General features: G+C 45.9%; 1 protein-coding gene across 2 annotated transcripts in view; it reads right to left on the bottom strand.

Annotated features, from left to right (window-relative positions):
- TTC13 (tetratricopeptide repeat domain 13) overlaps positions 1 to 18,823 on the bottom strand; it is a 1,386,998-nt gene that overhangs the window by 1,173,610 nt on the left and 194,565 nt on the right. For both annotated transcript variants that reach the window (XM_086927141.1, XM_086927142.1), the window contains exons 5-6: positions 10,769 to 10,834; positions 3,220 to 3,312 (exon numbers count right to left, since the gene is read on the bottom strand). In XM_086927141.1, coding sequence (XP_086783267.1) covers positions 3,220 to 3,312; positions 10,769 to 10,834 — 159 coding nt within the window. The remainder of the gene's footprint in view (positions 1 to 3,219; positions 3,313 to 10,768; positions 10,835 to 18,823) is intronic.

Here is an 18,823-nt window from a genome sequence, read left to right as displayed (position 1 = left end):
CTGTCCATCAAATTGTTTTTTGTAATTTTCTCCCTGAGTGTACTGGGGTAGCTCAGACGTGGGTCCCAGAGCCTTCACACCACTGGAGTCAAGCTAGCCGGGCTGATGAGAGGTGTTACCTCGAAACCGGTCCGGTCCTCGGATGCTTGATTCCGGTCTGGGAAAAAAATGGCTGTGTAGTTCGGACTGGACTGTTCCCATGGGGCACAGGGTCAGAGCTGATTTGCATAAAGCCATTATCTAACCCAGGGTGGTGTGGAGTGCAAAAAACGATGGATTTAGGCCCAGATCCTTGTACTGGGGTGAATGTAAGACATTGATCTACATTCTGTCCATCAAATTGTTTTTTGTAATTTTCTCCCTGAGTGTACTGGGGTACCTCAGACGTGGGTCCCAGAGCCTTCACACCACTGGAGTCAAGCTAGCCGGGCTGATGAGAGGTGTTACCTCGAAACCGGTCCGGTCCTCGGATGCTTGATTCCGGTCTGGGAAAGATATGGCTGTGTAGTTCGGACTGGACTGTTCCCATGGGGCACAGGGTCAGAGCTGATTTGCATAAAGCCATTATCTAACCCAGGGTGGTGTGGAGTGCAAAAAACGATGGATTTAGGCCCAGATCCTTGTACTGGGGTGAATGTAAGACATTGATCTACATTCTGTCCATCAAATTGTTTTTTGTAATTTTCTCCCTGAGTGTACTGGGGTAGCTCAGACGTGGGTCCCAGAGCCTTCACACCACTGGAGTCAAGCTAGCCGGGCTGATGAGAGGTGTTACCTCGAAACCGGTCCGGTCCTCGGATGCTTGATTCCGGTCTGGGAAAGATATGGCTGTGTAGTTCGGACTGGACTGTTCCCATGGGGCACAGGGTCAGAGCTGATATGCATAAAGCCATTATCTAACCCAGGGTGGTGTGGAGTGCAAAAAACGATGGATTTAGGCCCAGATCCTTGTACTGGGGTGAATGTAAGACATTGATCTACATTCTGTCCATCAAATTGTTTTTTGTAATTTTCATTACACACCCAGCATGGCACGACAAGATCACAGGGGAGACAAAACACACGTTCTTCGGCTTTTATAGCACAGACTCATGCTTCTTCCCACATGATTTGAATTGTATAAAAAGGCCTTCTGCTTCGTCGAACACTGGTCGGAACTCTACAAAAACACAGAGCTTGCACGAAGGCACTTGAGTGTTTGTTTAAAATTATGCTCCAATGTTGTCTGTTACAGCAAGAAGAAAAACCACAGAGACTGTGGTTTCGGCTTTTCATTCCAGAGACTAATGCGACTAAAACATTTGAAATGCTGCCCTCTCTTGATATAGTGCCTTTAGAAAGCCCTGGGACTGCCAGCCACTTGGGGCGAAACACATGTCGCTGTCTCAGTCACAGGCTCTCACCCTGATGTTTCTAGATAAAATCAATCAAAAATACTACGGACTTCTTCGGACATTTATACCTGGAACACCGCAAATGTTCCTTGGGCACAGCCTGTTTTTCCTAATCTACAAATACATTAACCCGGTGGGCATTGGGGGTGTTCCACTTGACGGGCATTCCTACCTTTTACAGAATACGGAACCCTACTCCTCCAGCCTCACCCTTGCTTCCGAAATCAGCATTAATTGATAATGTCATTAAGTTATAATCCTGGGTTCATAGTCGCCAGTCCTCATTGCCTTTAGTGTTACATAGGAACCATAAATGTGTATGTTTTATGTTGGTGCCTAATTTAGTGATGCATTATCTCTATTGCATAAAAGCTTTGTTCACGCTTGTCTGGTATAGCATACACCTATGTTCTAAATTATCACTCCACTGCAAAAAAAAAACAAGCATTGGCATAGCCAATATGTCTCGCCTTTGGGACCTTATATGTGTTTAGCCATGCAAAAGTTAATGTTGTTGCACCAAGGATATTGTGCTGGATAACTAAACACTTGTAAGGTCCCAAAGGCGAGACCTATTGGCTATGCCAATGCTTTTTGTTAAGGTAGATCAGTTATTAAAGGTCCTGCTGCAGAGAGCTGTCAAATAATATGATGTCACAGGTTCAAATCATGGGAGAACCTAACCTGGTTTCATCCCTATGGGTTAATCAAATGGGTAATATTGATAACAGGTTATTGGATAACCTAGTAATCAATGACCAAGCCAAAGCATTTGTGTAACAGCATAAAGCATTCCAGGAGTTTTGGCTCACTTGGTACAACACTATCATGAAAAATAAATTTGAGAGAAGTACTATAGAGACAACCCTGCAAAGCTGTAAAATACATTTTAAATTGCTTTCAAATGCTTCTAAATGTACTTATTTCCTATTGATAGAACCTAAACAATTTGAAATATTTAAAATTCCTTTAGCATGTTGAACAACAATCTGTGTTTATAGTCAGTCAAAAGCTTTTATTTCGGTTTAAGAAACCATAAAAAGACATATTTACATACAGCAATGCATTTTTTGGTGCAGTTACACATGATAAAAATATTAAGAACCTCTGGGAGTCAAAATTACATAAATAGGGATTAAAAGTATGAATTACATAGATAAATAACTCACTCACACTCAGAGGATTCCCATCTGGCTGCTCTAAATACCTTTGTGAAAGGAAACCCTCCACATTCCTTCGCAACAGGCAACCCTATGAGGAATGATTGGTTTGAATGGGTTTTTTCAATATTGCACGCCTTGTAAGCCACATGGACAAGAGGAACTTGGATGTTACATAAACTGTCAAAAAGGCAGTATCCGTTTTGAGGATTCTATAGGTCTCCCTATAGTCCCTAATGCTCCTGGACTTACAGAGTTGGATTATCCGTGTTTATAATGAAAGGTGGATATCAGCCTAATCGTTGAGTGTGCATGTTTTAGAGATGGTGGGCAGGAAACCCACAAACATAACTACTAGTGCTCTTTACATTCTGACCTAGTAAGATTATGTTTCCAGACCCCCACACAGCATATAAAGGTGCACATTTCTTTAAATGGAGATAAACGCTTTGTTCTACCCGTGACAAATGCACACTTTTGCATATGAGTAACTTGAAAACATGAAAATGTCACATAAAGAAACTGAAAACATGGCAGCTATGTATATAAATGCAGTGATATGGGCAATCAAAAGGCTTTTCAATTACATCTGGTATACTGCAATACTAGTACCAGTCAAACATCAACTTAAAATGGAGACAACAAGAAATGGAACAATAGCTTACCTCTGCTCGTTGCTCATATACTTCTGGATGATCTGGTTCCATGCTTATAACTCGACTAAGTTCAGATAAGGCAAGATCGGCATTCTTAATGTCCTACGAAAAGTGTGAAAATGTAGGTATTCTTACTAGTCTGAATTAAACAGTTAAGATCACAGATCAAAACAGAAATTTGAAAGCAGCACATCGACTGGCACTCACGGAATACAGGACAAAAGATCCACAATGGAAATTGCTAAAGCAGGTGGTCCAATTTTAGATTAAATTATCGTTCTCAAGCGTTTTTTTAAATAAACTGAATGAGAATAAACGACCTAAAGTTGGCGACACTTTAATTTTGGCTTTTTTCTTCTGTAGGAAACTACAAAGAAATGAAATGAATGTCAGTACTCAGTCTGCTTGACTCCCTTTATTTGTTACCTCATCTTGGCCGGATGTGATCTTGGCTTTTCCTACAAACACCCACTGCAATTTTTAGATTCGTATGCTCATGCATTAAGCGTACATTTTTCATTTATATACATGTGCTGTATTGAGTGTACATGTACAACATATGTTTGCTTTATTATAGTTTGATAGTGTATCAATTATGCACACATATTCATTAATGTGATTTATAATGTGTGATAGAATTTAATGAAGTTGCAAGAGAACTCATAGCTAATTCTCGCAATTTACCTCATTTATCACGGTGTGTACTCTTTTCAGAATAATCAGAACGGTGTATTTCACCTGAGACATACATGTATTAGGCAGAGAAGACTCTTCAACTCCTGGGATAATGATTTATGAGCTACAAGCATCCCCAGCGAAGGCAACCGGCTCCACGGATACCTGAGACAGAGAGCTAACTTCTTGAGGAACAGAAACTAACTAAACCACAAGCCTGAGGTTCGTCTAAAGTGTGAGGGCTAGAGGCCACCTAACGACACTCAAAAGGGTAATTCTGGAGCTAAGAAAGCATGGCTAGAAGGGAGGGGTTGGTTACCAAAGACTGATTCTTCATTTCATGCAAGGGATAACTGAAATACAATCTTAATGTTGGAATTCATTTTTTAATATTGTGTATATTAATTACATTCACTGCCGTGTTTATTTTTATAGGTACACCTATAAACATATGTAATATATTAGGACATACATGTCAATACAATCTGTAAGACATATAGTTGGGATTCTTGTGTGTGTCCATCCATGGTGAAAGGAGTTTCGTAACTCACTAATACAACAAATAATCAGATAGTCTCACAGATCTGATCGGTGTCTAGAATGCACCATCCTCTTATAATGCATAGCTGATGTAAGAATTACTGTCTACTAGATTGCCTGGTTCCAGTTAGTAAATTGACTCAGTCTGTGCTTTGCCAGAGGGTTTCTAGAAACTGGGCTGTATTTAGCAAAGGTGCACAAAAAAGTATCAAGTCATTTACCTCTTAGGTAAAATGTCAATTCCGGAAAATGGAAATATTATTAATAAAAAGGATGCTTGTAGCGCAATGCTTTTCACTGGTATGTCTGATCCTTTGTGCAGCAAAAGACTCACTGGCTATGTAAAGGGGTAGTAGGATTGAAGTATAAACAGCACGCCAAATTATTAGGGGGTGAACTGGTTTTACAACACTATGCTGGAGCTTTAAAATAAAAAAAAACACTCTCACAATATTACGATAGGTTGATTAAATACATAACCTGGGTGGGACCAACCGGAGCAAGCAATGGTGGTGACACTTGGAGCTCGTTATTACAGCCCAGCACATTACCAGTCTGTCTGTAGGGCTTGTTTTTGAGGAATGCCTGGGAAAGCATCTTTTGTTACGACCATCTGGTATGTGTACCCAAATGCAGGTGTGAAATGCAGTTACAGTTAAAAAGCCCGAAGAGGGAAGGCAACGATATGTCATATTTTCTAGTTTTAACAAGACCTAGACTGGAGGCTAAAACAAAGAGGTCTCTAACAGTTAGAGAGAAAAAGATACATTCACAGGCATGTGCAACTGGTGTGTCCTTAATCTGATTTGCTAAGATCTGAAGATGAGATCACTCGAATTACATTCAAGTCAATAGAACGCCTGTAGGTGTTCACTCTTCCTGACTGAAATGGTTTGGATTCTGGCACAAGCTTTTGCTTCTTAAGCCAGAAAGGAGAGATCTTGGAGCAAGATGAGATGCAGGACTAATGCTGAAGAAGGGAAAGAATCTGTCTGGCGCTTGCATCTTTTAGCTCACTTGAATGCTACACCCGGAGTCAGGGACTTCAAGGTATTGATCATGCCTCTCGCAAAATGTAAAGGACCTAGAAAGACAGAACTCAGATGGCCATGCATGCACGCAGGCAATTTCGAAGCTAGGTGTGGGTGTGCATATATCAATTAGTACTTTTCTGTTTAGCCTTGAGTTTAATACATCACCAATGTCTATCTAAAGCAGGGTCTAGTAACAGTAGGGTATTAGTAGTGCTTTTTATCAATATAATTATTTACACATTTAATATCTTCATTTTTGTTCTTTATTTTGTTTTGTTCAATAATTGCTACGATTTGTATCATGTTGAATGTTATATGTGATGTGTTATAGAAATTGCCTAGCATTTCCAAAAACGGTGGTAATGACAATGTAACTAATATTGTTTTGTGATCCTATGCCTAGATTTTCAGTGTCTAAAGCTCTTTCTACAATATTCTGAGAGTATCGGACAGTTGAAATGTCTTGGTCAAATTACAATGCATAATGAATGAACGTACGCCAAAAGATACCTATGAAGTTGCATTCCTTATTTTCTGGAATCGCTGTCAATGGTGACTATTCTCTTGGGCTAAGAAATTTAGCCCTTTTCCCACCGTGGGATTATTTGGGGTAAGAGAAGTCACAACAAACTGTTTATGATGCACAATTAATATGATGACAGATGTCAAATCAAAACTATATAGAAAGTATAAAAAATGTATATCATCTAATTTTCCAAAACATGGTGATTCCTTGCAGTCTTCCTCAGCCAAGAACAAATCCCAGTCAAGGCCGGACGTCCATCTTTGTTCCTCTGTGGCTGCTGCACACAGGAAAAGAGACACGTATGAGTTTTCTACGGTTTCAAACGGCCTAGAGCGACAAGACGGGTGCAGTACATTTAGGAAACTTGACAAAACAAATACCAGCTTAGGATATCTGCCCTTTGATCAGAGGTATCACTCATTGACTACTGCAATGGCCTCTATCTTAGTCTTCAAGTGAATCTTATGCAGAAATTGCAAACGGTCCAAAATTCCGCAGCCAGAATGCTTAAAAATGTGCCTAAATGTCAATCTTCTACCCCAGCGCTGATTGAACTCCACTGGCTTCCAGTGAGAAAGCGAGCTGCTTTTAAATCTCTTTAAATAAGGCATTGGCCGGATCAGGTCCTGAGTATTTGAGAAATAAATGTTGCTGGTATATTCCTAACAGACCCCTCCACTCCAGCCTTGGGAAAACAATTGGTGTGCCTCGACACAGACTGACCACTTGGGTTGGCAGAGGCTTTGTGAAAAACACACTGCTCCTTTGGAATGAACTTCCTCTTGATCTAAAAACGGCCCCTACTCTTCTTACTTTAAGGAAAAAAATTAAAACCTGGCTGTACTGCAAATAAAATATCTCACAGTAAGACACTGCTGGCACTCTTGCATCCTCTCCTGCTCAGATCAATGCCAAAATGCCTCAGGGCATAAGACCCCTTTATAAAACCCAAAATCAAATCACGTGAGGAGTCTCAACCAGAGTTTTGCACTGGAGGGAGCCATGAGGAGGTCATTGTCGGAGAGAAGAGCAGGTCGCAGCTGGAGCCTGGCATTGAGGGAGACGCAGGCAGCCACAGCCAATATGAAACGCAGGTTGCCGTCAGAGTTTCCCCCAGGCAGAGGAAACAAGCAGTTGATGTTGTTGCAAAGAGTCCGCCACTGTCAAAAAGAGCCCAAAACGTCTGGTGTTTCACCTGCAGTTCCGTCTTTGCCATCATGAAGTAGGAGGAATACAGCCAAGAATCTAGGACCTGGTGAGGCCCCCCCGGGGATCAGAGCTCACTCCAGCAGAGGCCAGCTGCAGGGCTCAGACAGGCTGACTTGGTGCTGGTCAGCTGGGCAGTTGCAGGGAAGGCCTCTGGAAGCTTGTGTTGTATCTGTAGCTCGGAAAGGAGGTCAGACAAATGAACCTCAGAGTCACTTCTTGGAATCCTAGGTTCAAGGCAAGCAGGTCCAGTCTTCCTTCTTCAAACAGCAGGGCAGTCCTTCTGAATCTTCCACAGATCCAAGAGTGTAAAGATAAGAGATTCTAAGGGAGCCATTGTTATACCCAGTGCCAGCCTGTGGATGTGGGGATGCCACCTTTGTCTAACCTTCCTCCTTTCCTGGGTTTGGCTCCAAACTGTTTCAGGCGGGGGGGGGGGGATAGATTGGCATTATGGTAATCCGGAATTTGAGATGGTACAAATGTCCCGTAGCCTTAAACACAGATCATTCTTATCTCCAATTCGTATTTATTACATTTTTTGTTATGAAGTGATGCACATTTCATAACAGTGAAAAAGCAATGTAAACCACAGCTCTGCCAGATCTGGATATCATGCTTTTGAACAAACTACAAAGAGTATACATGTCTGCTGTAAGAATATCCAGTAGCACAGAGTGATTATTTTTGAAGAGCTGACTTCTGTGTAAAAATGTGAAGTTAAAAACCTTGTGAAGCATTGCTCTTTTCCACCCTCTCATTCTGAGCACTAGCAAGAGGCTGCTTAGATTTTTTTCTTAGTCTATGAAAAAATCCAACCAGCACCTGGCTGGGGCACAGAACCTGTGTCTGTGCCCCAGAAAAGCCGGATTAGGTTTGGACTTTTTCCATACACTGCCATTATGGTAGGTCCAGAGGAAAGTGCAATTTATATTGCACCAAATAAAATCCTACACTGCAGGGATCAAATGTTACAGGTAAAATAAACAGCAACAATTAAGATTATTGCTCAAAAAATAGAAATAACGTGTAGATTTCTGGGCTTTCCATACCAAAATCCAGATACTTCTGGGCATTTTAGACAGTATATATTTTTAAGTCTGACCTTTCGGAATATAACTGAAAATTGCAGAGGTTGGGAGGTTGTGATGTTTACTAATGTAATGTAATTCTGATATGTGCCGTAACAAGACAATAAATTCAGTTCTGCAGAGTTTGCAGAGTTTTGCCCACTCCGCAATTCACTTGGAACACAGAGTTCTGGCAAAATTCTGTCAACATCCGCGTGGTGTTCAAGTTCAAGTTCAGGGATTTGTATAGCTAACTACTCATCCAGAAGGTCTCAAGGCGCTTGGGGAAGGGGGTTCAATTTTTGTCGAATAGCCACGTTTTGAGTTCTTTTCTGAAGGAGATGTGGTTTTGAGTAAGGCGGAGGTGAGTGGGGAGTGAGTTCCAGGTCTTGGCCGCCAGGAAGGAGAAGGATCTGCCACCCATGGTGGATTTTCGAATGCGCGGGACTGCGGCGAGGGCTTGATTGGACGATCTAAGTTGGCGGGTGGGTGTGTAGAAGGACAGTCGAGTGTTGAGGCATTCGGGTCCTAGTTTGTAGAGGGCCTTGTGTGCGTGGGTGAGAAGACGGAATGTAATTCTCTTGTTGACGGGAAGCCAGTGGAGGTCTTTTAGGCGTCTGGTGATGTGATCTTGGCGAGGGATGTCCAATATGAGTCTCGCTGATGCGTTTTGGATGCGTTGGAGTTTTTTCTGTAATTTTGCTGTGATTCCGGCGCATAGTGTGTTACCATAATCCAGTCGACTCGTGACCAGTGCGTGGGTGACAGTCTTTCTTGTTTCGAGGGGGATCCAGCGGAAGATCTTTTTGAGAATACGAAGTACGTTGAAGCAGGAGGATGAGACTGCGTTGACTTGTCTGAACATCGAGAGAGAGGAGTCTAGGATGAAGCCCAGGTTGCGTGCGTGGTCTGTGGGTGTGGGTGCTGTGCCCAGAGCAGAAGGCCACCAATAGTCGTCCGAGGCAGAGGGGGAGGATCCTTGAATGAGCACCTCAGTTTTGTCTGAGTTGAGTTTTAGGCGGCTTTGTTTCATCCATTCGGCTACTTCTTTCATGCCTTCGTGAAGATTGGTTTTGGTGGTGTTAGGGTCTTTGGTGAGGGAAAGGATTAATTGGGTGTCGTCGGCGTAAGAGATGATGTTGAGGTTGTGTTGACGCGCTATGGAGGCGAGTGGACTCATGTAAACGTTGAAGAGGGTGGGACTGAGTGATGATCCTTGTGGTACTCCACAGATGACTTCAGTGGCCTCTGAGATGAATGGGGGAAGTCGGACTTTTTGAGTTCTCCCGGCGAGGAATGAGATGATCCAGTCCAAGGCTTTTCCTTGTATGCCGACGTTCCTGAGGCGTTGTATAAGGGTGCTGTGGCAGACTGTGTTGAAAGCGGCCGAGAGGTCGAGAAGAATGAGGGCCGCTGTTTCTCCGTTATCCAGAAGTGTTCGGATGTCGTCTGTTGCTGCAATGAGGGCGGTTTCGGTGCTGTGTTTGGCTCGAAATCCGGACTGAGAGGGATCAAGGGAGTTGTTGGATTCAAGGAAGGCGGCGAGCTGGCTGTTGACGGCTTTCACGATGACTTTGGCGGGGAAGGGGAGGAGGGATATGGGTCGGTAGTTTTTAAGTTCGGAGGGGTCTGCTGTGGGTTTCTTCATGAGGGCGCTGAGTTCGGCGTGTTTCCAGCTTTCTGGGAAGGTGGCAGAGTTGAACGAGCAGTTGATGACATCACGGAGGTGGGGTGCGATAATGGAGTCTGCTTTGTTGAAGATGTGGTGGGGACAGGGGTCGGTTGGCGAGCCAGAGTGGATTGAGTTCATTAGGCGGATGGTGTCTTCGGTGGTGATTGGGTTCCAGGCGCTGAGTATGTTAGTTGGCGGTGTAGGATCTGAGGGGGGTGGGGAGGGTTGTTCGCCGGGAGTGTTCGCGAAGCTGTTGTGAATGTCTGCAATTTTGTTGTAGAAGAAGGAGGATAACGCATCGCAGAGGTCTTGGGAGGGAGTGATGTCGTTAGATGCTGCGGCGTGGTTGGTGAATTCTTTGACGATGTTGAAAAGTTCCTTGCTGTTGTGGGCGCTGTTGTCGAGACGATCCTTGAAGGCTGATTTGGAGTTTTTTCTCATGTGTGGCTTGCCACTGTTAAGTTGGTGAGCAAGAACTGGTGTTCCCTAGCAAGATTATCGGGTGCTAGGACGGCACCCAGCAACCTTTTCCTAATGCGGGCTGTTGTGACGATTTGCGATGAAAAAGATGGCACTCAAGCAGAAAATGTACTTGAGCGGCAGCAAAGAAGCACCGCCCTCTGACGCGGCACGTAGTGCCATTTGCACTGATTTTGCAACGCAGAACAAGCTCCTGGAGCTAAAAAACAGTGCAATGTGCTGATTACGCACGCTAGAATCTTGTTAAGTTTTTGTATAACACTGAGAAATTCTGCATGTTCTGCCCACCCATAGCCCTAAAAATAATTACAGCACATATCGGAATTCAGCAGGCCAGTCTATATTAAGCACTCACCTGAAGTCCTTTCTTTCCATACGCTATGCCTCGTCCATAAATGGCACTAATCAGCTCTGGATCCTCCTGCCAAAAAAAGACCAAAAGCAAATATTAAGATAAATAAATATGGACATTTTCCTTTTCTACACATTTCACATTACTGAAATAAAAAATACATACAGTCTCCTTACTCAATGGACCATGTGAGGAACAGTTCTGCTGTTACAAGGAGTAACAGGTTGTGAGGAAAGCTGTTTATTAGATGGTATGGTTGTGTGACCTTACCATGCAATAAACTCACAAATACATCTTGCATCCAGTCAGGTTATTTTGCAAGACATTATCTCAACCCGGGGTAGCTGTGACTATGAGCTGTCAAGCTTTGTCAAAGGAACACGTGCCAAACATTCAGAACTACAAAAAACAGCAGAATAAGAAAGAATCCCAACACAAAGAAAACCTTACACCAATTTATAAAAATTGCTCTTATTTTTATTAATTTTAAACACCAAAATGAACAAAATCCACCTGAGGATTCTGGCGTTATTAATTTGTACACAAATAATAAATCACTGGTTCACTTCAAATTGCAAACAAGCATTGGCAACTACCACAGTTAACAGTTACTTTGAAAATTTGATAAAGTTGTGCTTGGTTACTACGGCCCGCTTTGGACAACTAACTCTGGCAGGGACCAAGTCAAAGGGGCAATAAGGGTTGGCAGGACAGTTGCCTTGCAGTCAAAGTAGTCTCCAGGCTCTATAAGCACTGCCATAGACATCAATAGACAGGTCCTGGGGGGCGTGGCTTGGACGCCGGTGGGAATGGAAGCGTGAGCCTGGAGCTCCTTGCCTGATCCCCAATTCATCCTGAAAATAATAGCGGTAACCCGCGCGGACACGGTCATCCACGCGTTGGCGACAAAGAGGAGCGGCGGCGGCACCCTGGTGGCTGTGAGAGTCACCCTATCAGAGTCGCATCGACCCGAATGTGTAGACAACTGAGATCGGGGACGGAGGCGGCCCAAAATGGCGGACGCAGCCGCGGCTGGCGCTCGTAAGCACTGAAGCCCGGCGATGCATGGTGCAATCAGAGGGAGCCCACACGGGAGAGTTGCGGAGATGAATGCGGCACACTGAGAGCAGAGGGGACCAGCGCTTAGTGACGCGCGCTTTCGGGCCCGACCCCACAGCAGTCTGACAACGCCGGAGATTCTAAAAATGGCGGCCGAGATCTGCACCGTGGACAAAGGGGACTGAGAGGAGGCCGATGCACCGGGGAGAGGCTGTGAGCCCTTCAAACAGCGGAACACCCAGACTTCCAACTGCTCACAAATCGATGGAGGTGAAGTTGGCGGGTGCACTGGACCGAATACAATCGTTGGAGAGAAGGGCAGAGGACGCCGAAAACAGAAGTAGGCGCAACAACGTCCGCCTAGTAGGCCTGCCTGAGAAATCAGAAGGAGAAGACATGGTAGGCTATCTGGACAATTGGTTTAAGTCGGAAGTAGCACCGGAAGGCCTATCACCCTTTTTTATGCTTGAGCGGGCACACCGTGTCCCGGCTGGGCCTCCCAAACCAGGCCAGCCGCCCGACCTGTAATAGTCGAGTTGCTACATTACAAGGACAGGGACTTGGTGCTCCAGAGGGCCCGCGACGCGGGGCCATTTCAAGTAGCCAATAGCAAAGTGACGCTGTTCCCTGATTACACTTATGAGGCACAGAGGCTGCGTGCCTCCTTCCTGTCCATTAAACGTGAACTTAGAACTGAAGGCATAAAATAGTCCCTGCTCTTCCCAGCCAAACTAAGGGTGATGCTAGATGGCAAGACGCACTTTTTCCTCACGTCAGCGGATGCCTGGGCGTGGTGGGATTTGTACAAGGCGGGCATGGATGGAGCAAAACTCAGGGTGGAAGAGGCACGACACCTGCCGCAAATCCGGAAATCACAGAGAATCCGCAGGCAACGACAAGGATCTCGAAAGCCTTCGGTGTCTCGAACGGACGAGGAGAGGAGAGCGGCGCTGCAAGCGGTAGTGGAAATGTCGAGAACTGTCGCAACCCCGTCACAACGGGCCACAGAATCGGAAGGTCACATCACGGGCTCAGAAACGGACCAGTCGGAAGTTAACAGCACCAAGGGCCCGATAGTGATGCCACAGACATCGGAGGAAATCTTGGAGGCCTGACATGGGAACTAACTGAGGAGGACACTTCTGGTAACCGGGGAGGGCCGATGCGAAGTAATACAAATATATACTGCTCGACAGGTCGGTTCACCGCAGCTATTTCTGGGGGGATCGTGGAGGCGGGGAGTAGGGCTGGTGGAGCCACGTTCCGGACTAGAGCCGCGGCCTATTGGCCCTTAAGGCTATCACAGTGACGACTGTGGTGTAGGTGGGAAGTTGAGTTGTTTTCACTGAGTTTGAATGGGAGCCAGTAGTGTAATATTGGGTCCTGTTCTGGGGGGGAGGGGGGAGAGGATAGTTGGGAACGTTCTCCACTGGAGACCACTTGTTTTTGTTCTTGTTTTGGGTGGAGTACGAGTAAACCCGGAGACATGTTGTGGGCCACTTACACAGGGGCATGGACCTATTATACACTGTATCAGTTGCTGTGGGACAATGGCTAATAAGGGTACATTGAGATGTATAACCTGGAATGTGAGGGGGCTACACACAATGGCAAGGAGACACAAAGTTCACACTTATCTGAACCGTAGGGGGATCCATATTGCATAACTCCAAGAAACGCATCTGACGAAACAGCTACAGCGCAGATGGAGGGGGCAATTATATTACACCACATACTCCGCATTCGCTAGGGGAGTATTGATTTGGATCAGGGCGGGTACTCCATTCCAGCTGACTAGGCAAACAATTGACCCGGAGGGCAAGTATGTAGCGGTAGAGGGTAAACTAAAAGGCAGTGATATAGCCCTATGTAGCGTGTATGCACCAAACACTGACCAGCTGTCCTTTTTGACGAGACTCTCTGGAGCGCTTGCGCACTGTTTAGCAGGCCCTGTTCTAATAGGAGGGGACTTTAACTCAGTGACGGACGCTACATTAGATAGATCTCACCCACCGCTGAGAGACTCTCCAGTACACCGACTCACAAAGGGTAGACTAGACTGGCAGGGGAGATGGGGACTGATAGATGCTTGGCGAACGCAACACCCAACTGAAAAAGATTATTCATACTTCTCTAGCCTGCATGACTTGCATGTTCGAATTGATGCGGTGTTGTGTTCACAGTCAGTAATGACGGCGGTCGCGCGAACTGAATATCTCGCCAGGACAATCTCGGATCATAACCCCATGCTGCTTACGCTGGACTGGATGACCGAGCTTTCACGTGTTCCAACATGGAAGCTGCGACCTGAGACGTTGGACGACCCATTGTTTCACGCAGCACTAGAGACAGGGATAACGCACTATTTTGCCGAGAATGACGGCACTACGACATCCAGAGCAATAGAATGGAACGCCTTCAAGGTAGTTATCAGGGGCCAATGTATCAGTAAACACGCAGGGGTACGGAAGGTGCTGCTAGAAGATCTAGATAAAGCAGAGAACAAACTGCGAGAGGCAGAGAGGGCGTGACCGGGTCACCCTGAGCTCCAGGAGGAGGTTAGCACAGCTAGAGAAGCAGTAGCGATTGAAGTGGAGCGTCTCCGTAGCTTTGATTAAAAGACTTACACATTGAGGGCACATTCTGAAGGGGATAAAGCTGGGACGTTGCTGGCGTGGTTGGCTAACCCCGCTAAGCGAAGCTCCCCGATCCTGGCTCTGGAAGGGGAAGGAGGACACGCGCTCTATACTCAGACGGAAATTCTCCTCTGTTTTCAAGGCTATTATGAAACGCTTTACAAGAGGGCACTAGAGGGACAGGAGAGTGACATTGACACTTTCCTCGAGGGGTCACACCTGGCACAACTGGACCAAGAACAGGCAGACGACCTGGGCAGAGACATAGAGCTGAGCGAGATTAGGGGGGCCATAAAACGGATGGCTCGCAACAAAACACCGGGCATGGATGGTTTGCCCATAGAATTTTATAGTAAATATTTGGACCTGCTGGCTCCGCGACTCCAAACGGTATATAACGAGGCCAGAACTGCTGGCCGCTTGCCCCAATCCATGCGAGAGGCCCTAGTGATCCCCCTGCTGAAACCGGGAAGGGAGAGCTGCAGCCCGGCTTCCTATAGGCCACTCTCTATGCTTACCACGGACTACAAAATCTTAAGCAGTATATTAGCAGCCAGACTATTGCAACAGGTGCCAGGCTTGGTCCACAAAGACCAGTCCGGATTCATTCCTTCACGCAACACAACTATGAATATCAGAAGGCATATACGACTGCTGGATGAAGCTCATCCAGGGGTGCAGGCACCCATGGTTTTGTCCATTGATATCGAGAAAGCGTTTGATAGCTTAGAATGGAAATATTTATACAGAGCCATGGAACGCTTTGGCCTGGGGGAAGGCTATATCCAATGGACAAGAGTATTGTACACTTCGGCGGTGGCTAGGGTGCGGGTGGGATCCCTCGTTTCGCACCAATACCCGGTGGAGCGAAGGACGCGGCAGGGTTGCTCCTTGTCCCCCCTGTTATTCGCCCTGGCGATCGAACCTCTCGCAGCTGAAGTTCGAACGGGAAAGCATTACAAGGGTATAGTCAGTAGAGGAGAACGACAATGCATCTCCTTATACGCAGACGACCTATTATTGTTCTTTGAGGATGCGGAAGAAGCGTTGGAGGGAGCAGAGAGGCTTCTTTTGCGATTTGGGGAGCTCTCGGGTTTGAAAGTCAACTGGTCCAAGACATGTTTATTCCCTGTGCGACAGGGAGAGATGCGACCCGTCCACCGCCCCTTGCTAACTTGGGAGCCCACATGCCTGAAATACCATGGGGTCTACGTATACCACAAGGCGGCGGATATGCTGGACGGCAATATAGGCCGCTATATGCGAGCGCTAAAAGGAAGCATGGCCTTTTGGGCCACCCTCCCGCATTCAGTGACTGGCCGAATCTCTCTGTTGAAAATGATTGCTCTGCCGCGCCTTCTCTATTATTTCTGCACGCTACCTGTGTGGATACCCAACCCCGTATTTCGACGCTTAAAATCGCAACTGACCTCGTTTCTATGGGGCTCGGGCAGGTGTAGAGTTGCGCTCAAAACGCTCATCTGCCCAAAAGACGAGGGAGGACTAGCGGTCCCAGACTTCCAACTCTACTACCTCGCGGCCCAACTGCAGCTCTTCACGCAAGAGGTGGCGAGGGTATTCCGTGGCCCAGAGCATGAGAGAGATGGAGGCACTCCGAGACATTATAACAAATATGAGTTGCCTCTGACACCATGGATTTCACACATAATTTTGTCCAATGTCCTATTTATTGACATTGTCTGCATTTGTAATTAAGCATTTTTCTTCAAAACTGATCAATGGTACACACTTGGGGTTAGCACATTGTTTATAATCATCTCCTTTGGTGAAAAAACATTCAACATATAAAACATTCAACATATATAAAAAATGACTTCCTTACATAAACATTTGTCTACACAACATTTAACAATACTACTGATTAATTTTACGAAAAGACTCCATCCCGCCAGACCCATCAAAGAAACGTCACAATCCTGGGCCCAGTGATTAAACCCACAAAAAGACACGAATAAGACAAGAGGAACCACTCATATTTGATATAATTTACCCTGATTCCAGCCTCTGACTACCTTAATTGAATCAATCCCCTGTGATTGCTTGTCCGGCACTCCGAGACATGTCCTTGCTTATATTACTTTGCAGCAGAGACTAACCCTGAGCGGTTTAACTATTGAGGAGCAGACGTTTACGCTTTGCTGGAACCGCTCCAAACGTCGTGCTGGAGTACGACATCCATACGCACCTGAGATACCTCTCGGAATGGTGACGGCGCTCCCCCATGGAGGGGATTGGTCGCAGTTACAGATCTGGGAAGATGCGGGGCTGCAGGTCCTTGGCGACTTATACGACGATGGAGTGTTAATACTGTATCAAACGTTGCAAGAGTGGTTTGATCTTCCGCTGGGAGGTTTTTTACTGCATGCTGCGGTGACCAGAGCCATGCAGGCACATTGGAGAGGGGGACTCTCGAAACCCACAACGACCATGGCCTGTCAGTATACCATGATGGTGGTGGAAACTTATAAGGCAGTAACGTGCCTGTATTCTAGAATGCTACGAGAAAACTTGCCGCCCTTAACAGAGTTGAAAACCAAGTGGGAATCTGACTTGAATAAGGAGATCCCTGAGACAGCTTGGGCACAGATAGTGCGTCGAGCGCGGAAGAGCACGAGGAACGCACGCTTCCAACAAATACACTTCTACGTCCTCCATAGGGCCTATCTAACACCCGGTAAAATTAGGAAATATTTTGGAGCGGCCGAGGCAGCGTGCCCCAGATGTACTACAGAGGGAGCGGAAATGGAACATATGTTTTGGTCCTGCCCCGACTTGAGGGATTACTGGCGGGCGATTGGTGACTCGCTGAACGAGGTGACAGAGAGAAGACTACATTTTGATATGGCTGTCAGTATACTGCATTGGTTCCCACACGCTCCCAAAAATAGAGTTACAAGCAAATTTATTGATATGGGCCTTCTCCTAGCCAAAAGAGAAATCACGAGGCTCTGGAGGCGAGAACGGGTCCCACACACAAGAGGTGGGCTAACGAGTTCTTGAAATGGGCGGCTACCGAAAGCACACTACGATACCAAATGGCACGCCGAAGACCGGACGACAGGGCGATGGCCACAGCGGCTGCATGGGAAACGCTAGTGCAGGCCTTGCAAGATAGTACATTGCAAGATGATGGGGGGACACAGGACCCGGACGGGGACACTCCCCAAGACACACCAGGCACATCACATACCTAGACAACTATTAGCTCCTGATGACACCCATAGATGAAGACCGAACGAGCTCTAACGCGTAGGTGGTGGAATCTAAGGGGGGGGGGGGGAGTTGGGGATAGTTTGCGGGATGTAGAGGGGGATAAGGGAGAAAAACCAAAAGCGGACATGGGAACTCCTTACGAAATGGATGCAACTGTATTTTGCACTACTGCTTATGACATTTCCCTGTTCAACGCCGCCCGACCTCTGGGTTGTGGGTTCCAAGGCTGTGTAAGGAGCTGAATAATGATAGATGCAAGAGGAGGTCAAAGATGCAATGTTTACATAAAAGCATTATATGTGTCATAAGTCTGCAATAAAAACTATTTTTTTTAAAAAAATCAATAGACTGGTCCTGGCGCAGGGGTTACAGGATGATGAAGGATACTGTGGATGTTGATCTAGAGGTCTTCCTGGGGCCACTCCCCCTTCCATGAACACAGTGAGGCAACAATTTCCCTCGAGGTTGAAGTGAAACCAAAAACCAGTTGCCACTTGTCTACTGGTCTCGGATTACAGTGAAACCAGAAGTTCCTTTTAACTGAGGCTAGTGTCCATCTTATTTATTTATTTATTTATTTATTTATTTATTTATTTATTGGCATTTGTAAAGCGCAGCATATACCCTGGGGTGTCTTGGCGCTAAATAATTTGCCGGCTGGTTGAAACTGCCTTGCTCTGATGATTATTCTATACCTAGAGTCATGTAGAAGTTTATTTATTGAACAGCCAAGTTTTTAATTTCTTGCGAAATTGGAGTAGCGTAGGACATGCCCTAATGTCCTGGGGTAAGGTATTCCAAAGTTTAGAAGCCGCCACTACAAACCGTCGGTCTCCCCACATCACAGTTTTGGTTCGAGGTACCATAAGTTGGTTACTGTTGGTAGAGCGCAGTTGGCGTGTGGGTTGGTACGGTCGTAGGTGGTCTTTGAGGAACTGTGGACCCTGTTTGTTTAGGACTTTGTATACAATGCATTGGGATTTGAATCTGGCTCTGTTCTGAATCGTCAACCAGTGTAGTTTGGGAATGGCATTGGATAAAGGAGCAAATTTTGGAATTCCCAGAATGAGACGTGCTGCTGCGTTCTGTATAGTCTGCAGTTTTTTTAAGACTCTTGCTTGGGCGTTAA

The sequence above is a fragment of the Lissotriton vulgaris genome, chromosome 6, assembly GCF_964263255.1.
Source record: "Lissotriton vulgaris chromosome 6, aLisVul1.2, whole genome shotgun sequence".
NCBI lineage: Eukaryota > Metazoa > Chordata > Amphibia > Caudata > Salamandridae > Lissotriton > Lissotriton vulgaris.
This window is presented reverse-complemented; position numbering and strand designations above follow the sequence as displayed.